This window comes from Denticeps clupeoides, chromosome 1, assembly GCF_900700375.1.
Source record: "Denticeps clupeoides chromosome 1, fDenClu1.1, whole genome shotgun sequence".
In the NCBI taxonomy this organism is placed as follows: domain Eukaryota; kingdom Metazoa; phylum Chordata; class Actinopteri; order Clupeiformes; family Denticipitidae; genus Denticeps; species Denticeps clupeoides.
Window position 1 is genome coordinate 13,320,182 of NC_041707.1, and position 17,712 is coordinate 13,337,893.

A 17,712-nucleotide genomic window follows, 5' to 3' on the forward strand; every position below is an offset into this window, starting at 1 on the left:
CCAATTAAGTCTTTGTTTTAAGGCATAAATGAGCACATTGTGTATGCACATAAAGCGGCAGAATGCAACTTGTAGCAGTGAGTCTATAGATTTCAAACAGCGGAAAACCAACTTTACTCCAAAACCAAACATAGAGATACATTATCAGCACAATAATTGAAGCATTCTGATTGGCCATTCACATACATGCCCAATGTATATAGTAACAGCTCAAAAATTATATCATTTGAATTGAGAAAAAACATTTCGATTTTTTTATGATTTACCTGATGTTCTAGCACAGGTCATCGAATGTGTCGGAGGAACATAAGGGTTTTTTTTTCAATGCAGAGATTCAAATTAAAATACCTCAGCCTGACCGATGAGGTTTCCCTTTTAGCAAAAACACCAGTAACCCGTGTGCCACTGTGCAGGCTGCTATTCTAAAATCTCACTTTTCACGTGGGCTGCTCTGGTGGGACAGGGAGCCAGGAGAGGAGAGATGCCGGGCAGCAGCACAGTGAATGAGGGTGGTGGGGGGAGGCGGAACCCCGGGGATGATGTGAAGCCTCATCGCCGCAAAGAAAGCCAAGCTGAGATTGAATGACGGCGGCCCTGCCGAGAAGAGAAATGAACAACTGTGCGAGTGGGCCGCAGTGTTTACTTTGAGTGGGAGCTTTGTGAAGGCGGGGGGTGTATATGAAAGGGCGGGCGAGGAACGGAATCCCTGAAACCGACGCGACCAGGCGTTCTGGACCGCCCAACATTGAGGATTTTGCTTTGCGGATTCCCACTAAGTTCAAATATAAGCAGCAAAGACCACATGTTTGGTTAGTGTGGGTTAATGTGGGCAGTGGGGTATGAACCTCTGGCATGGAGCTCTGATATCCCTCGGAGTGCTGACAAGAGTTTATTACAAATCAAGATCTTTTTTTCCCTACAGATATCTCAAAGGATGTATAAAGAAGGTCACTGAGGGTCATATTCACACTCAAAAGCAGAGTTTGGAAAAAATAGGGACAGGAGGTTAGAAAGGGGTTCAGAAAGGTCAGAAGGATTGATGAAGGCCTTCTCAGATGGGGGTGGCTTGGCTCAGTACGGTAAAATATCTTTAGGGGAACATGCATTCTGTAGCACAGCCACATGAATGCATTACATTTCAAATAATATATTTCCAGTACCTATACACTACATCGTTTTATTACAACTTATTACAAATGATTGTTTACAAAAATGTTTGCTCCATGTCTAAAACCTGAACATGTTATAATATGAAATAAGCTATGAGATGAACAGCTTCATCAAATAATGGGAGAGACTGGGACAGAGGCTGGCCGCACCTCATCTGCTAGATGTGTTCCTTACAGGACCATCACAGATAGCAGGTAAGCAAAGGAGGCAACAAATTGCCATGTTACCCTTCATATGAACTAAATGTATTTCTAATATACATCTGAACAAGTGCTCTAATGAGGTCGATGGTTCCAAATATATTTAGGTGTCCAGAATAAGCCGCCATTCATGATTTGCCCTGCAAAGCAATGTTGATGTACAGGAGGTTTCAAACATGGGCCATCTTTTTAATGCCTGATCAGTCGGTTATCATGCAAATTCAGCCCAAGGATTCTTGTTGTCTTGGTTCATATTGTGTGTAGAGTAAACAATGTAAATCTGAGTAAATGTTTAATAATGTGGAGCAAGGGTCAACCTGGATCCCATGCTGCTTTCTACGGCAGGTGTTCACAAGAGAAACTGCCAAAAAAAAAAAAAAAAAAAAAGCATCCAAACAACATGGCCATTGATGCAGGAGACAAAGGTCTATTCATCAGCGGGGAGAAGCTGGGTGCATGCCCTCCTGCAGGTGAGCTGTAGCCTCGCTGGCGTCACACCAGCGCTCGATCGGTGTCGCTCTCAGGTGTCAGCTGTTGCAACATCGAGGGAAAGAACAAGAGCATGGATGTGGAAGCCTGTTCGTGCTTGAGAAATGCTGTCGGTGAGTGCGGGGTGTTTTTTTTATTTATTTATTTTGCCAGCCTCCGCTAATACATTTGGCTGGTTAGGATTCTTTCGGAAGGCGGGGCCAAATGCTTATTACTGTACCAAAAAGAGCCAGTTTTCAGTTTATAGGCCCTATAAAAAGACTGATCTGTTCTCCCATGTGAACCTGTTCAATATAAAATTTGTGAGATAATCCATACCTGTCTAGAATATTTACATCTTCCTGATCCCAAAAATTTGCTGGAAACCCACAAGATATGCAAGCACAAACACGAGAATTTTTTTTTTTTCACTTCTGAATTCTCGGGTGCTGCCCCGAAGGACGAGAGAAGTGCAGCTAGGTCTTGGCCTACATTCCTCTGCCCCTGTGTCTTCTCATAGTTTTACATCTGAAGAAACGGTGAAACCAGCTTCCAGCCTGTTGACCTTTGCCCCCGTCACACACACATTCATATATTGACACACACTACACTCATGGGAGCTGATAATGAAAGTGGTTTAGATTTCTACCAACATGTCCATTATTATTCTTTTTGTTTATGATGGGTGAGGGTCCTGGGTCAGTTGTGGTGTTCTGGTGTTTGATGATCATGGAAAGGAATGATGGTGATAATTGTACGTAATATGACTGTAATATTATGAAATTTTGCTGATAAAGTGAGAAGAATCTTTTTCTTCACACCTGCTCACTGCAATTGCAAACTCCCAAGAACCTACAGCATGTTCTCCAGGGGCCACCAAAAATCAATGAAACAGGTTGTGACAGTCTACACTGTATGCATCGCTGGTGTTACCCTTTGGCTGGATTCCTGTCGAAGGTCAGAAAGCACACAAAGTTTCCCTTTTTACTGCCACACCATGCCGTACATGTTTTTTTCGCAAACATCTGCCACTGAGTTTCTAGCCGTGCTGCAAAGCACACACCGGTCCCAATTAAAATTTACAGCTACTTTGATTTTGATGTGGGCAATTTAACAAGTGCCCCGTAAACATGCTCTTTTTATCGACTGAGATTGTTTCTTCTTCAGCTTTTATTTCAAATAACTTGGAAAGAACTTCAAGAAAAACTTTCGAAACACATGTATCCCAGCTGCCAGAGGTCAAGATAAATTATTAAAGGTTTAGGATGGTTGATACTGCACAATCTTTATATATATATATATACTAGTACATGCTAGTACAGTTTCAAATTTTTATGTTCTAATTTTGTCGATGAATATTTAGTTGTTTTTTTTTTTTTAAGTTTTTTTAACATTTCTAAATGAGCCTAAATGTTTGAATGTTGAGCAGCACAACCGATATATAATAAAACACATAAATTATTTTAAATAATTCTGTTCAGTTGATATTTTCAGACACTTGTTGTGTAAGAGAGGCTGCATACGTGCAGCATACTGTTTTTTTTTGTTGTTGAGAATGAGAATTCATAGAGCCGTGTAAGAACCGCTGCACAAAAGAATTTCCACAATAAAACTGGTCAATAATTTTGCTCGCGTTAAACCCTTTAATTAAACTTGGCATGGCTGGCGGCTCGAGGGAGTGAGTCACAGCATCACCTCAGCACATGCACACTGGTGGTGACGGTGGCAAAGTAGCATGGCAAAATGTCCAAACAAAATGAAATCTCAAGGTCCAACTGGGAGAGAACTGTGCTGGAATCTGTCCATGCAGACCTCTTTCAGAGGACCGAGCTCCAGGAACTGCATGCTTTTGCACCCTGCTGCGAGTAGAGTGCATCATGGGTCTCGGTCACCCCATCATCAGGTTGGCACTGAACAGTGTTTTGCTAACCTTTGGAGTGTTTAAGAATCACCTATAAGCAGTAAAGTGTGTGGCTCATTAATTCAAGCTTGACTTGTTTTCTCTGGATTGCTGCCCTTGAGATATTAATAGCACCTTAATCACAAGCAAAGCATTCGCTTTCAAAAGAACAGGCCACCATATGGGATTTGGAATGATGATCCTTTATTCGACCCACAAGTGTATAGTGGTGGCCTAGCGGTTAAGGAAGCGGGCGGTTGCCGGTTCAAACCCCAAGCCGCCGAGGTGCCACTGAGCACCATCCCCACGCTCTGCTCCCCGGGCACCTGTCATGGCTGCCCACTGCTCACCAAGGGCGATTGTTTAAAAGCAGAGGGCACATTTCGTTGTGTGCTGTGTATCACTTTCATATATATATATATATATATATATATTGCGCATAAGAAAAATGGAAGTGGTGTATGGTCTGGAGAAGCATGCAACAGGCTACTTGGTTGTTTCTTATGCAATTAAACTGTAACTTCTTAAAAGATTTGAAGAAATCCCAGCCTCTAATATTTCTCTGATTGTTTATATTGTGCTGATTGAAAAGCCTGTGAAGTGTCCTGCCTGACCTGGACTGTCTGGTCTCCATGCACGAAAGGTCTGCTGTTTGCACTCCAACCAGCAGGTGGCGACAGAGGCGGCTATTGCGGTCTGTTCACCCCGCAGAGGAAGCAGCGGCGGCAGAAGAAGTGACACGTGTGTTTTGTCGCCAGCGGTTTCAGCATGGGAAAGAGAAGACACAAAAACGAAGCGATTAGCAAGTTAACTAAAAAACAGAGGAAGCACCTCCAGGAATTTGGCGAGCAACACCCTTTCCACGACCAGTGAGTAGTTGGTTTTATGTGACCACCAGGTTACTACCACAATGTAAAAGTTGGTGCTTTATTCTCCTTCGCCAGAGTTGCGGAAAGGGCTGAGAGGACACAGGTGCTGAAATTGGTGAGTTTTGGTCACTGCGGACAGTGTGTGGTTAGCAATGCTATTGAAATCATTAAAAGGTCGAGTTGGTGATGTAAATGTCAACCCAGATTCTTGTGAATGTTTGCTGTTTGCAGCATGACAGTCCAAAGCGTGTGGAGACTGAAGGTGATGATGAGGAGGAGGAGGAGGAGGAACGTCCATCAGCCTATCAAAAACTTCTGTTCACACTGAAACAGTCTGATGATGTTGAGAGTGATGAAGATGAGGAAGAGATACTGTATGATGGTGTGTTTAATTGAAATATTTCACAATTTTTCATTTAGAAATTTTGAAATTCTCTAAATGCCTTGTTTTTTTTGTGTTTTATTCATGGCAGAGGGAATTGAGGAAGTGGATGAAGAGGATGGAACAGGGGTAGTAGAGGAAGACTTGTCTCCAGCTGAAGAGCATCCACGAGAAAATGCTGAGGGAGAAATAGATGGAGGAGAGCTGGAGGAAACTAAGAGAAGCAGAGCTGAAGTAGAGGAATTCATGGACAAGAAGCATGAAGCTCAGTTCTGCCTGGAGACAAATGTCTTTGGGGAGGAAGATATGGACAATGCAGATGACATGGTACATCAGGATGGATATGAGGGTAAGTTTTTTTTTGGTATGGTTTGCTGTTATATCTATATAATTTCACCAGACAAAGTGTTTGCGTATCTCTTCCCACAGACACATTTGTGAAACATCTAGAGACAGAACTTGATGAAGAAGACATTAGGAACTTATTAAATGGAGTAAAGAAACGTTCGCAGATCAAGGTAACTTCTTTGTTCTGTATTATTCACAATACACTAGTTTAATTTATCTAACTGTGTGTATATTTCTATATATAGATTTATAATTAATTGTTTCTACAGTGCACATACAATGTATTGTTTATGTACATGTCACCACTGCTGATAATAGGGCTGTCCCAAATGATTATTTTTTTCTTATTTTTACGATTCATCATAACGATTAATTTTTTCTAATCTGCTGGATTTGGTTCTCGATTATTTACACATTAAATGACTAATATAGCTATTTATACATACTTATTTAGATATTGGAATGATAAAACAATAATTTCTTAACATTCCAATACATTTATTAAAACAAACTTAAACTCAAAATTACAAAATAAAATTCAAGTAAGAGTTAAATCAGTGTAAAATAATGTCAAGTAGCATCCAGTAAAAAAATTAAAAGGTCACCCAAATACTTTCTTAGAGCAATTGAAAGAATGCAATAACAGAAGTTAACACTTAAATTGTGTTTTATTGTCTTTTATTAAAATAAACAGCAGCAATAGAAGCCAGGATCCCACCATGGTGTCCTTCCTGAATCAACTGAATTTTAACAATAGAATCATGTTGAAAACATAACTTTTTCACAAACACAAAAACATGTGTTACCGTATATTGCTTAAGTCACACACTCATGTGTTTTTATTTATTAGATCTGGTCGACCGAGGCCATTTTACTACAGGAGGCCAGCATCATGAAAAGATGATTCGGCCAAAATTGCCAATTTTTTAGGAAGGTGATGATATATATAGTCCATATTACACAGAGGACCAGCAGTAGCCTGAAGCATCAGCTGGGATTTTAGTTTCCTGGGTTTTGGAGCTGCTTAATCATTCTTTACGTCATTGGCATAATCTGCCCACTCGCAATATGGAAGTAGACCCTTTCCCGTGCGTTCCCACAATGTTCTCTTATATCCTTCTACAACATAGAGTATAAAGTACAAATTAGAATACATTTTTGATGAATGATTGCTTTTCTTGCACTGAAACGTGTGTTGCTTCTATCATTTGCAACATGAACAATGTCTGGAGTTTTCACCCATTTCACCCTTTTTAATGCACCATTTCAAAATATCCCTAAACTTCAGAATGGTATTGTGTGTGTGTGTGTGTGTGTGTGTGTGTGTGTGTGTGTGTGTGTGTGTGTGTATATGGGAAAAATAAAAACAGTTCTACGTGTTAATTGGTCAAGTGATGTGACAATAAAAGCAATTTGATTGGTTTTTTGTCACATTTGAACACAGTGGCCCAGACTGAGCAACATGCTGTGTATCTCCAACCTGGAGAAGTTCCCTGCTCCTGGTCCAGCATCTGGTGTGAGTCCTCCTCCTCTCCACAAGGCCCTGGAGGCTAATTGGAAATCTATGAACCAGCCCTTTCAGGCAAAGGGTGCCCCTGTACAGGAGGTGAGCAGCCTGCAGAAAGAGCTTCTAGGATTAATGGGGACATATAGGGACGTGTATTTTCCTGAATGCTCACCCATAACCGAAGGGAAAGAGGTGCGGAGTGCCTACTGCCTGCATGTCCTCAACCACGTGCTGAAAGCCAACTCTCGCGTACTGGCTCACAATGCTCAGCTGAAGGAGTCCAAGCCAGGAGAAGAGGATTTCAGGGACAAAGGACTGACCAGGCCAAAGGTAACAATATAATTCTAAATGCAACTAAACAGAGCTGTAAGGAAAGCAGAAATAAATCTAGCATTGTATCGCATTTCCTGCATGTGTTCAGCTAACGCTTTGTGTTGGAATTTCTTGTAGATGTTTTCCCACAATTTCTGAACAAATTTTATAATCCATATTTGGGGTTATGTGAGCGAGTTATGTGGGGTTCCTTTTTTTTTCCTTCTAGAATGGTTCATAAATGTAAAATAGTGGAAAGTTTTTTTTTTTTTTTTTTTAATTATCATTTACATTTGCGGCATTTATCAGACGCCCTCATCCAGAGCGACTTGCAATCAGTAGTGACAGGGACAGTCCCCCGGAAGACACTCAGGGTTAAGTGTCTTGCTCAGGGTAGTAAGAGGGGTTTGATCCTTTGTGGGCTTCTGGGTCATAGGTCAGTGCCTTTCCCTCTAGGCTTCTATCACCGGAGACAAGAGCATCTGTTTTTTCTGTTGACAGGTTCTCATACTGGTGCCCTTTAGAGATGGAGCCCTGCAGGTGGTCCAGACCTTTGTTACTTTGCTGGAACCAAAGGGGAAGAAGATGGATGTGAGCAACAAGAAACGGTTCAAGGATGAGTTCGGAGAGGTTGTGGAGGACAGGCCACCCAACTTGGTCAGACCAGATGACTACCATGCTGTCTTTTCAGGCAACGTGGATGATCACTTCCGTATAGGTGAGCTTTGCTCATTCAGGTATATGTTTCAAATATCTGTTGTTCCCCTCCCTTGCCCCCATAAATAGGTTATATTTAACTTTGATATCTCGCTCTTTGAAGGTGTTTCCATTTTAAAGCGCAGTATGCGCCTCTACTCCCCCTTCTACTCATCCGATATAATCATTGCCTCGCCCCTGGGTCTGCGCACACTGCTCGGGGTTGATGGAGAGTCCAAGCGTGACTTTGACTTCCTGTCTTCCATTGAGATTTTGGTTCTGGACCAGGCTGATGTCTTTTTCATGCAGAACTGGGAGCATGTCCTGGTAAGTGCGATTTACTTTGCAAGTGCAGACAGGATACAGGTCTGATGCTTATGAGTCTTATTAATATAATATAATAATCCCTGTACCTGATAGCATGTGATGAAGCACATGAACCTACAGCCCTTGGATTCCCATGGAGTAGATTTTTCTAGGGTACGGATGTGGAACCTGAATAACTGGGCTAAGCACTATAGACAGACGCTTGTGTTCAGTGCCATCCAGGATCCTCAAATTAACAACATCCTTACAAAGCACTGCTTCAACTACCGTGGACAGGTAACCAAGCATTCTGTAGAATATTTAACTTAGATTATTGGCAAATGGTAGATGACCATTTGCCACCTTTTTCATTTCCAGGTGGCGACCAAGAATTTACCCAAGACTGGCTCAATCTGCCAAGTGCTGGTGCAGTTGCCTCACGTGTTTCAGATGTTCAACTCAGACAGTTTCATGGATCAGGATGCGAGGTGTGGTTTGTATTTAGACAACGATGACCACTAGATGGTGCTCATGATCAGGTTATAATATCCCTCTGATGTAGATGCCATGTGCAAACCATGCTTGTCTGATATGACCTTTACCCTGCAGGTTTCAGTTCTTTGTGGATAAAGTGCTACCCCAATACAAAGACTCCGTAATGTCCCATACCTTCATCTACGTCCCCTCCTACTTCGACTTTGTGCGGATACGCAACTACCTCAAGAAAGAGGACGTGAACTTCACCAGCATCAGCGAGTACTCAAACCGATCGGAGGTGTACAAAGCGAGACACTTTTTCCAGAAGGGTGACAAGCAGTTCCTGCTCTTCTCAGAGCGCTTCCATTTCTACAAGAGGTCAGTGTGGGGTCTGGGACGATGCCACGGCCCATCTGTGTAGCCATTTATTTATGACTTCAATGCTGACGAATCAGACTGAGACTGGAGAATTTCAGTGGATCACCTCTTTGGCTTATGAAACTGCATTTTGACATTTGTGTGGTGGTTTTGTCATTGTTGTCATGGAATTCAGTCTCTCTCTTTGCCCTGGTTCCAGATATACCATAAAGGGCATTCGCAATCTCATCTTCTACGGCCTACCAACCTATGCCCACTTCTACAGTGAGGTGTGCAACATGCTACAGACGGGCACTGATGGCAGGGACTCATCCAGCTGGACGTGCACGGTGCTCTACTCCCGGTACGACGCACATAAACTGGCGGCAGTCACCGGCGCAGAGAGGGCTGCCCAGATGCTGCAGTCCAAAAAGCCTGTTCATCTGTTCGTCACAGGAGAGGAAGACAAAGCCTCGTGAATGGCGGTGGCTGAGTGTCATTGCCTCTGGGCACAGCAGAAACGAGACAGATGTTGACAACTTTCAATAAAGCTAAACGTGGACATGTGACAGTGCCTGCTGACAGGAAATGGCTTGGGGCTGGTAGAAAGCACAGAGCAGGACGCGTCATTAAATGTTTTATAGTCTGGCTGATGGTTGTGTTAAGTTCAGTGAATATCTGTGCTGGCAAGTAAGACCTTTAATATAAATGTGGTGAAATGTGTTTTTCACCGCAGTGGCTGCACATTTACATAGAATTGCTGAAATTTCTACAGAGTGGTTTAGATATCCATGTGTTATAATCAATTTATACATTAAAGCATACCTTCTTTTAAGCACCATGTACAATACAACCTCTGTTTCACATTTGTCTTTTATGTCCTTTTTTCAGGTTTCACCCACAAAATTGTAAATGCATCTCTTACAGGGTATCCGCGGATCCTTAAAAATCTTTAATTGGATTTTTGAAAATTAAGGCCTTAAATATCATTAAAATGTCTAGTAATTCTGAAATCCAGAGTTCAATTTGTTACTTTTCACAGGAATTATCTGAACACCACACCTCAGTTCTTACTCCATTTCTGTTCAAAGCCACAGCCACCCTGTACAACAGGGCCACTAAAAATATTTTAAAAGTCTTCTGTGTGATGTCAGCCATGGTGAACTAACTAACTCTTCACGGGGTCTCCGATTCCAATCAACTCTATTCTGCACAAAATATATATAGGTAACATTAGTTAAAAATCAACAACACAATGCAACATAAATTTGTATCATAATCTCAAACATCCCATTTATATCCAGTTTTTAAAATAATTATTATTTGTTTATTTTCCCTGGATTGTGCAGCCCTGACAATAGAAACCACCAATAAAAAACAATTACAACTGTATTTTAGAAGAAAAAATCTAGCCCTTGGAGAAATTTAGGTGATGAAGGGTCTTAATTTGATGAAAAACAGATCTACTGTCTCATGATGTCTATTGATTTACATCCTTTTCTACATTTCAAAATATTTTTGTGGAGTTGTAAGAATTAACCATGAGTTCCAAGTTGGTTAGAAATCTAGATTGGTTAGAAATGATTTCATATGAGGTGAGGTCACTTCATGTGTTGTGTAATTGGATATTTGTATTGTATGTACCTAGATTTACAGTCACACCAAATGTGTAATGAATTTATAAAATTATATGGAAAAAAGTGACTATTTCTAACACTTATATTGAAGTCTTTGTTTTTGCCTTCAGCTTCATACAGGGAGTGCAGAATTATTAGGCAAATGAGTATTTTGTCCACATCATCCTCTTCATGCATGTTGTCTTACTCCAAGCTGTATAGGCTTGAAAGCCTACTACCATTTAAGCATATTAGGTGATGTGCATCTCTGTAATGAGAAGGGGTGTGGTCTAATGACATCAACACCCTATATCAGGTGTGCATAATTATTAGGCAACCTTCTTTTCTTTGGCAAAATGGGTCAAAAGAAGGACTTGACAGGCTCAGAAAAGTCAAAAATAGTGAGATATCTTGCAGAGGGATGCAGCACTCTTAAAATTGCAACGCTTCTGAAGCGTGATCATCGAACAATCAAACGTTTCATTCAAAATAGTCAACAGGGTCGCAAGAATGGTGTGGAAAAACCAAGGCGCAAAATAACTGCCCATGAACTGAGAAACATCAAGCGTGCAGCTGCCAAGATGCCATTTGCCACCAGTTTGGCCATATTTCAGAGTTGCAACATCATTGGAGTGCCCAAAAGCACAAGTTGTGCAATACTCAGAGACATGGCCAAGGTAAGAAAGGCTGAAAGACGACCACCACTGAACAAGACACACAAGCTGAAACGTCAAGACTGCGCCAAGAAATATCTCAAGACTGATTTTTCTAAGGTTTTATGGACTGATGAAATGAGAGTGAGTCTTGATGGGCCAGATGGATGGGCCCGTGGCTGGATTGGTAAAGGGCAGAGAGCTCCAGTCTGACTCAGATGCCAGCAATGTGGAGGTGGAGTACTGGTTTGGGCTGGTATCATCAAAGATGAGCTTGTGGGGCCTTTTCGGGTTGAGGATGGAGTCAAGCTCAACTCCCAGTCCTACTGCCAGTTTCTGGAAGACACCTTCTTCAAGCAGTGGTACAGGAAGAAGTCTGCATCCTTCAAGAAAAACATGATTTTCATGCAGGACAATGCTCCATCACACGCGTCCAAGTACTCCACAGTGTGGCTGGCAAGAAAGGGTATAAAATAAGAAAAACTAATGACATGGCCTCCTTGTTCACCTGATCTGAACCCCATTGAGAACCTGTGGTCCATCATCAAATGTGAGATTTACAAGGAGGGAAAACTGTACACCTCTCTGAACAGTGTCTGGGAGGCTGTGGTTGCTGCTGCACGCAATGTTGATGGTGAACAGATCAAAACACTGACAGAATCCATGGATGGCAGGCTTTTGAGTGTCCTTGCAAAGAAAGGTGGCTATATTGGTCGCTGATTTGTTTTTGAATGTCAGAAATGTATATTTGTGAATGTGGAGATGTTATATTGGTTTCACTGGTAAAAATAAATAATTGAAATGGGTATATATTTGTTTTTTTTGTTAAGTTGCCTAATAATTATGCACAGTAATAGTCACCTGCACACACAGACATCCCCCTAAAATAGCTAAAAATAAAAACAAACTAAAAACTACTTCCAAAAACATTCAGCTTTGATATGAGTTTTTTGGGTTCATTGAGAACATGGTGGTTGTTCAATAATAAAATTATTCCTCAAAAATACAACTTGCCTAATAATTCTGCACTCCCTGTAATATGAACCCTGGAAAGTTGATAGACATTGCAGTATAGGTGCATTTATTAGGCAGCTATATCCCAATATCAATATGTTGAGCATAACCCTGAGTCAACCATCTTTGTTTGTATAGATGAGCCTTAACAGCTCGGGAGTCTGCTTCAGGGAACTGTTTCCTCAACACAAAGATCTTTATTTGTCACAAGCATTGTTATAGCAGTAGAACACAGTGAAATGCATCCTGAACCACTCTGTTTCAACTGTGCATAGGTGAAGTAATAGTTACAGAAATAAATAAAATATAATAAAGGAGAAAATAGAATGAAAGAAGAGGTGGGAAGCTGATCAATCATGTAACGCTTTGCATTATCCAGTCTTACTGACCTGTGACCTCCAGTAAAGATCTGCAGAGATGCTGCAGAGTATAGTTTTTTTTCTTCCTTATCTATGTTCATTGCTGTACTAATAGTAAAAAGTTCAGTGTTCCACAGCCCACTGGTCAATGCCTCTTTCCGTGGCTCTCATGCAAACTTGCTCGTGTGGCTGTCTTTAGTGTTACTATCAGTGTCACCCACACCCATCCACACTGGTGCCTCCACTAAAAGCTCTGATGTCTCCACTGGCCAGTTTCTCTCTAATCACTCAAACAGATGCAACCTGAAAGTTGTTCTACCCGCTGGGAGAGAACAAATTCTTAACCTGGCAGTGAAGAGAGCAAATGGACACGGACCAATGAAACTCCCAAGAAAGTAATTACGGAAATCAATTCAGCAGGGAACGTAGAAAAAAAAATCTAAATAATGTTCACTATATGTACCGTTATCCGTATATATCAAATACATGTGTTTTAGGCTATACAAAAATGGACTAATATGTCAGCCTATTTTTGTTTTGTCATTGCCAACATGTCACTTCACACCTTGATTTCAAGGTAACACAAAATCTTTTAAGGTTAGCAGTGGTGTGCTGGCATACCATTGGTGTTGTTGATGGTGTAGAATATCCCTCTCTTGTATATTACTTAATTGGCAGTAATGTATTTGGTCCTGCATATTTCCTGAAGATCCTGGCAGATCACAGGAGTGTGATACAGTAGTGCAGAGTTCAGTCTCCTTATAGCAATGATACTAGTGTTCAGGTCCTGGCCTGGGTGTTCTCTGACAACGTTCTCCCACGCTGACCCAGGAGGCAGGATAGGTGAACTGGTTTTTAGATCGGATGCGTATTCAACCGCAAAATGGACTAGCGCCCTGTGGGGTGTTGTTTTCTGTCCAGCTGCAAATATCCAGAGAATTTCCTGACCATTTGTCGAAATGTCAGCGCCCCAGCTCTCCTCGGAGCCTCTATGTACTGCAGTGTCAGTGGCCTGTGTCACCGACAGCAACCAACAGGGCACAGCAGGGCAGAGGAAAAGCGGTTGACCTTTACACTGGTACAACTGGTCCATCACTCCACAAGCATGCTGGGATGCTGCTTTGGTTTGTTGTGTGAGACCCCTACTGAAAGGTACAATCATGAAACCTATTTGTTTCTATTGTTTCTATACTATAATTGTTTTCAACCCAAATTATTGAAATTTAAATATTCTCATATAAGCAATATTCTCATAAGCAAAAAACTTTTATCATTATATTTTCAAGTTTCTCCACCATTTAAACATACTAATACTGCTAGTAAAAATATCATCCTCATATTGTTATAAAAAATCATTCTTATTATTATTATTTATTTGAAATTAGAATATTTTTTTCTTATTATTTTTTAAAATTGTGATCTGCATGAGTTGTGCATAATTATGAAGCTCATGAATTATGGATGATAATTGGGCCAGTGGTGGCCTAGTGGTTAAGGAGGCGGCCCCGTAATTAGAAGGTTGCAGGTTCGAATCCCGATCCGCCAAGGTGCCACTGAGGTGCCACTGAGAAAAAGCACCGTCCCCACACACTGCTCCCCGGGCGCTTGTCATGGCTGCCCACTGCTCACTAAGGGTGATGGTTAAAAGCAGAGGACACATTTTGCTGTGTGCTGTGTTGTGTACCACAATGACAATCACTTCACTTTCAAATGCAATTAAATTAAGTTGTGGCTTTTCAGTTTATGAGTGACTGAATATTTTGTCCTGCTCATTTCACTCTGTCAGCTGCTCACACCGCCTCACTTTCTGGGATCTTTTAGTAGCTTCCATTCCTCCAGCCATCACTCTTCGTTTCTCTCTCTGTCAGCCGGAAAATGAAATAGCTGAAGCACAGACACAGTGTCATCATGAATAATGAATACGGCTGAGTGCCTGTGCGGTTTGGATCTGGCCCAGTTTGTCTAGCTCACTTAGACATATTTCCAAATCATCACTGAACCCAGCTCCATTTGAGACTGGGCCCTTTTTCCCAGACCAGAGGGTCTGTGATGGTGAAAACCCGAAATAAAATACCTTAATGCTGGTGATGCTGCTAGATATTCCGTCCTTGTCAAAGTCTCTGCTACTGTCTTCATCAGAAAATGACTGTATTGTTATATGACAAAGCACAGCTAATGATACCACGTTTCAGCACCACTTCAGTGGAGCTCATTAAAGTTTAAACTCAGTTGGCTTGGCCATTTGTCAGGCTCCACTTCACAAAGGGTATATAGGTGTCAGAGGGTGCATTGTAAATATGTGCCTGAGTGCGCTTTGTGCATGAGCACATGATGCTCTGCTGATCATAATGCAGCACTGGCCTGCACTGCAGGCACTGGACTGGGGATGCACATCTGGAAGGGTGTATTGCTCCATCTGTCATGATCTTCTTTCTAATTTTCATTTTATACCATTGTTATTTATGTATTTCAGTCAACATTTATCTATTTATCTTGGGTGGCTCCAATGGAAACTAAAAATCAATATATGGTAAATATTCTTAAATATATGTACAATAATATACATTAATTCTAAATTGCTAATCATTCTATGTCAAATGTCGTAAATATTTGTTGTATTTCCTTTGAAAAAGACCATGTGATTCCGTAGAGTGGTTCAGCTGTCATAACAGCAGCAGCAGACCCCGGTCAGTGAAGGTCACCTCAACGCTGGTAAAAGCCCGTTCATTGTTATTCTCCGCCACATCTGCCGTGTTAGTTTATCTGTGAGTGGGAAGCCTGTTTCCGTGGCAACTCCTCCCCGATGCCTACGTGTCAGCGTTGAATGGGGCAGCATGGAGAGTTGTTGAGGGAGTCTGACTGTGCAAAGAGGTGGCTAGTGTTGGGAAATAGAGTACATACACAGTAACCGGTGTCATTAGCAATTTATTAGGAACGTCTACCAAGTGCTTGCTGATAAGAATGGTACACCACCCAGCCAGCAGCAAGCCTGAGGTACAGCCTGAGGTAACAGGTCGCTAAGCTGAGTGCAATTCAAGGTGACCTTGGAGGGTACATCCAGCAATTAAGTGCGGTTAATTAAGTGTAAATAAAGTCAATTGAATGTGGACAGGGCCTCTGATAGTGAACAGAGACCGAGCAAGGGCATTTGTGCCTTTCCCATGGTAGCAGAGTGTAATATGACCTCTCTCTGTGGACCGATCCCATTCCTTCAGATAGTCCCATAAATCACTGCTGTTGGACACAATGAATTTGACATTCATGCTCAAAATGAAAAATGCATTTGAAAAGTATGTGATGTTTTGTATCCATGGCAACAAGTATGTCCAACCGTATTGCACTGATATGTGTCTAGACAAAAATAATAAATACTTTCTTCACATTTTTTCAAATTGCAATGAGAAAAAGCCCATTTGGAGTAGCTCTGGGGTAGCTTTAGGCTGGGAAAGGCTGTACTGACCAAGCATCCATTTATACCACTTCAGCCTGGTTAAAATGTGGCCTTTCTGCACTTCCACAGCAGAGGGTTAAACCGAAATGCAGAGCATTACCATGGCAACGGCAATGAGCTTGGTGGACCGCATGGAAGGCACTCTCACTATGCCAGGCCAAAAATAACCCCCTGTACAAAAGAAGGGATAGAGGAGGAAGAGTGTGCACAAGGCAATTTTCTCCTAATTGGCTGAAAACATATGGGTCTATCTCTTTCTTGCTGCCCTCTGCATTCTCACTTCAGCTCTGACATCATCTGGCCAGATGGGATTGTTATTATTTCTTCAACAAGGCGTGCACAATAATTCCTTCCCATATAATTTAATGTTCAATACAAGTAAGGTCACAAGCCATTCTGTTCTAATATTCTATTCACATCTCATTTGTAGTATCATCTGCTTTTTTTTCAGCCGTATCAATGAATGGGATATGTGTTTAATCATTGATTCTCCACTGTGGAACAGTAATTTGGGGATTATGTCCAAATGCACTTTTTGGACATAGGGTGTGAGGGGTGTGAGCCTGTTCAATGGGCTGGAGTGAAGCTGGTATTTCCATCCGGTAATCTATCCAAGAAACTGGTCGTCTTAGTCTTTTAGCACTTTAGGATGTATTTACAGCATTTAATCATACAAAGGTTTAACACTGACAAAGCCAGCAGTGGACAAATGAATTGATATGACTAGGGAAGAATATGCAAAGGATTGTTTAGCCAAAGTATAATTTTAACAGTATTATGAGAATGGATATAGTCCCGACCTGACTCTATGGTTAACAAGATTCTCCTTACTGCAAAATGATTACTCATTTTTTTATTTATCATTAATGTCAGTGGTATGTCCTAGAATCTAGAAGGATTCTAAGGACTTGTGTATGTTTTGTCTTGAGTATTATTTACTGTTCTATACATAATTTCATAGTGCTGCTTAGTGCAAAAAAGATACTATTTACACAGATTCAATATATTTGTTTGACAAATATTCTCCAATAAAGGAAAATAAATTATATATATAACATAAAAATCTAAACATGAGCAGAAACATAAACTTCAGTTGTGAAGGCATGATGGTTAGTTTGTATTTATCATATTTGAATGTAAAGCTAAACCAACATTTTGGCCCCGTAATGAAGAATGAGGGTCATAGTCTCCTTCATGGTCATGACAAATTATGAACTCAAACACAAGTGATGCTAAATTCCTGATAATAAGGCTGCCATTGGAGAAGAAAGGCCTGTGTGGGCCTCCAGTTCTGTTAGTTGCACAAAACATAAAAGAAAGTTGCAGCTAAATTCTGGATTTGTGAAGCTTTTTATTGGTTATGTTATACATGGTGTGTAATTATTATTTATCACTGTAATAGTCAAGCTAAATCACTGAAATCCAGAAGAAGAGACGGTGGATTTTTGGCAGACAGCTCTCCTTATCCATCTGCCTCCTTGCCTGACATGACTAATAAAACAAATAAATCATTAAAGCAACAAAATGATTCATTTTGTCTGCTTTGATGTACTACATGTATTTTTGCAAAACTTGTTTAGGGGTAAACTCGCATCCTTTGAAGTGAATGGTGCGACATTCGGCAACA

General features: G+C 41.1%; 1 protein-coding gene across 3 annotated transcripts; it reads left to right on the forward strand.

The window, feature by feature from the left end:
* The first annotated feature begins 2,712 nt into the window (after positions 1-2,712).
* On the forward strand, positions 2,713-10,398 carry utp25 (UTP25 small subunit processor component). 3 transcript variants are annotated; one of them, XM_028987054.1, is made up of 13 exons: positions 2,713-2,795; positions 4,409-4,607; positions 4,683-4,722; positions 4,839-4,989; positions 5,081-5,338; positions 5,419-5,507; positions 6,782-7,174; positions 7,658-7,874; positions 7,977-8,179; positions 8,273-8,455; positions 8,537-8,646; positions 8,768-9,013; positions 9,213-10,395. In XM_028987054.1, the coding sequence occupies exons 2-13, from the start codon at positions 4,507-4,509 to the stop codon at positions 9,469-9,471; spliced, it is 2,250 nt and encodes a 749-aa protein (XP_028842887.1). In that variant the 5' UTR covers positions 2,713-2,795; positions 4,409-4,506; the 3' UTR covers positions 9,472-10,395. The 3 variants fall into 3 exon arrangements, with proteins under 3 accessions (XP_028842887.1, XP_028842894.1, XP_028842902.1); XM_028987061.1 differs by lacking the exon at positions 2,713-2,795 and having other exon boundaries at positions 4,374-4,607; XM_028987069.1 differs by lacking the exons at positions 2,713-2,795; positions 8,273-8,455 and having other exon boundaries at positions 4,406-4,607; positions 8,507-8,646; positions 9,213-10,398.
* The last annotated feature ends 7,314 nt before the right edge of the window (positions 10,399-17,712 follow it).

Bases quoted from the DNA above. Each gene is read 5' to 3' on its own strand.
- utp25 (XM_028987054.1), top strand. From the start codon at position 4,507: ATGGGAAAGAGAAGACACAAAAACGAAGCGATTAGCAAGTTAACTAAA. The intron at 8,180-8,272 runs GTAAGTGCGATT...TGTACCTGATAG, and splicing joins AGAACTGGGAGCATGTCCTG to CATGTGATGAAGCACATGAA. The intron at 8,456-8,536 runs GTAACCAAGCAT...TTTCATTTCCAG, and splicing joins GCTTCAACTACCGTGGACAG to GTGGCGACCAAGAATTTACC.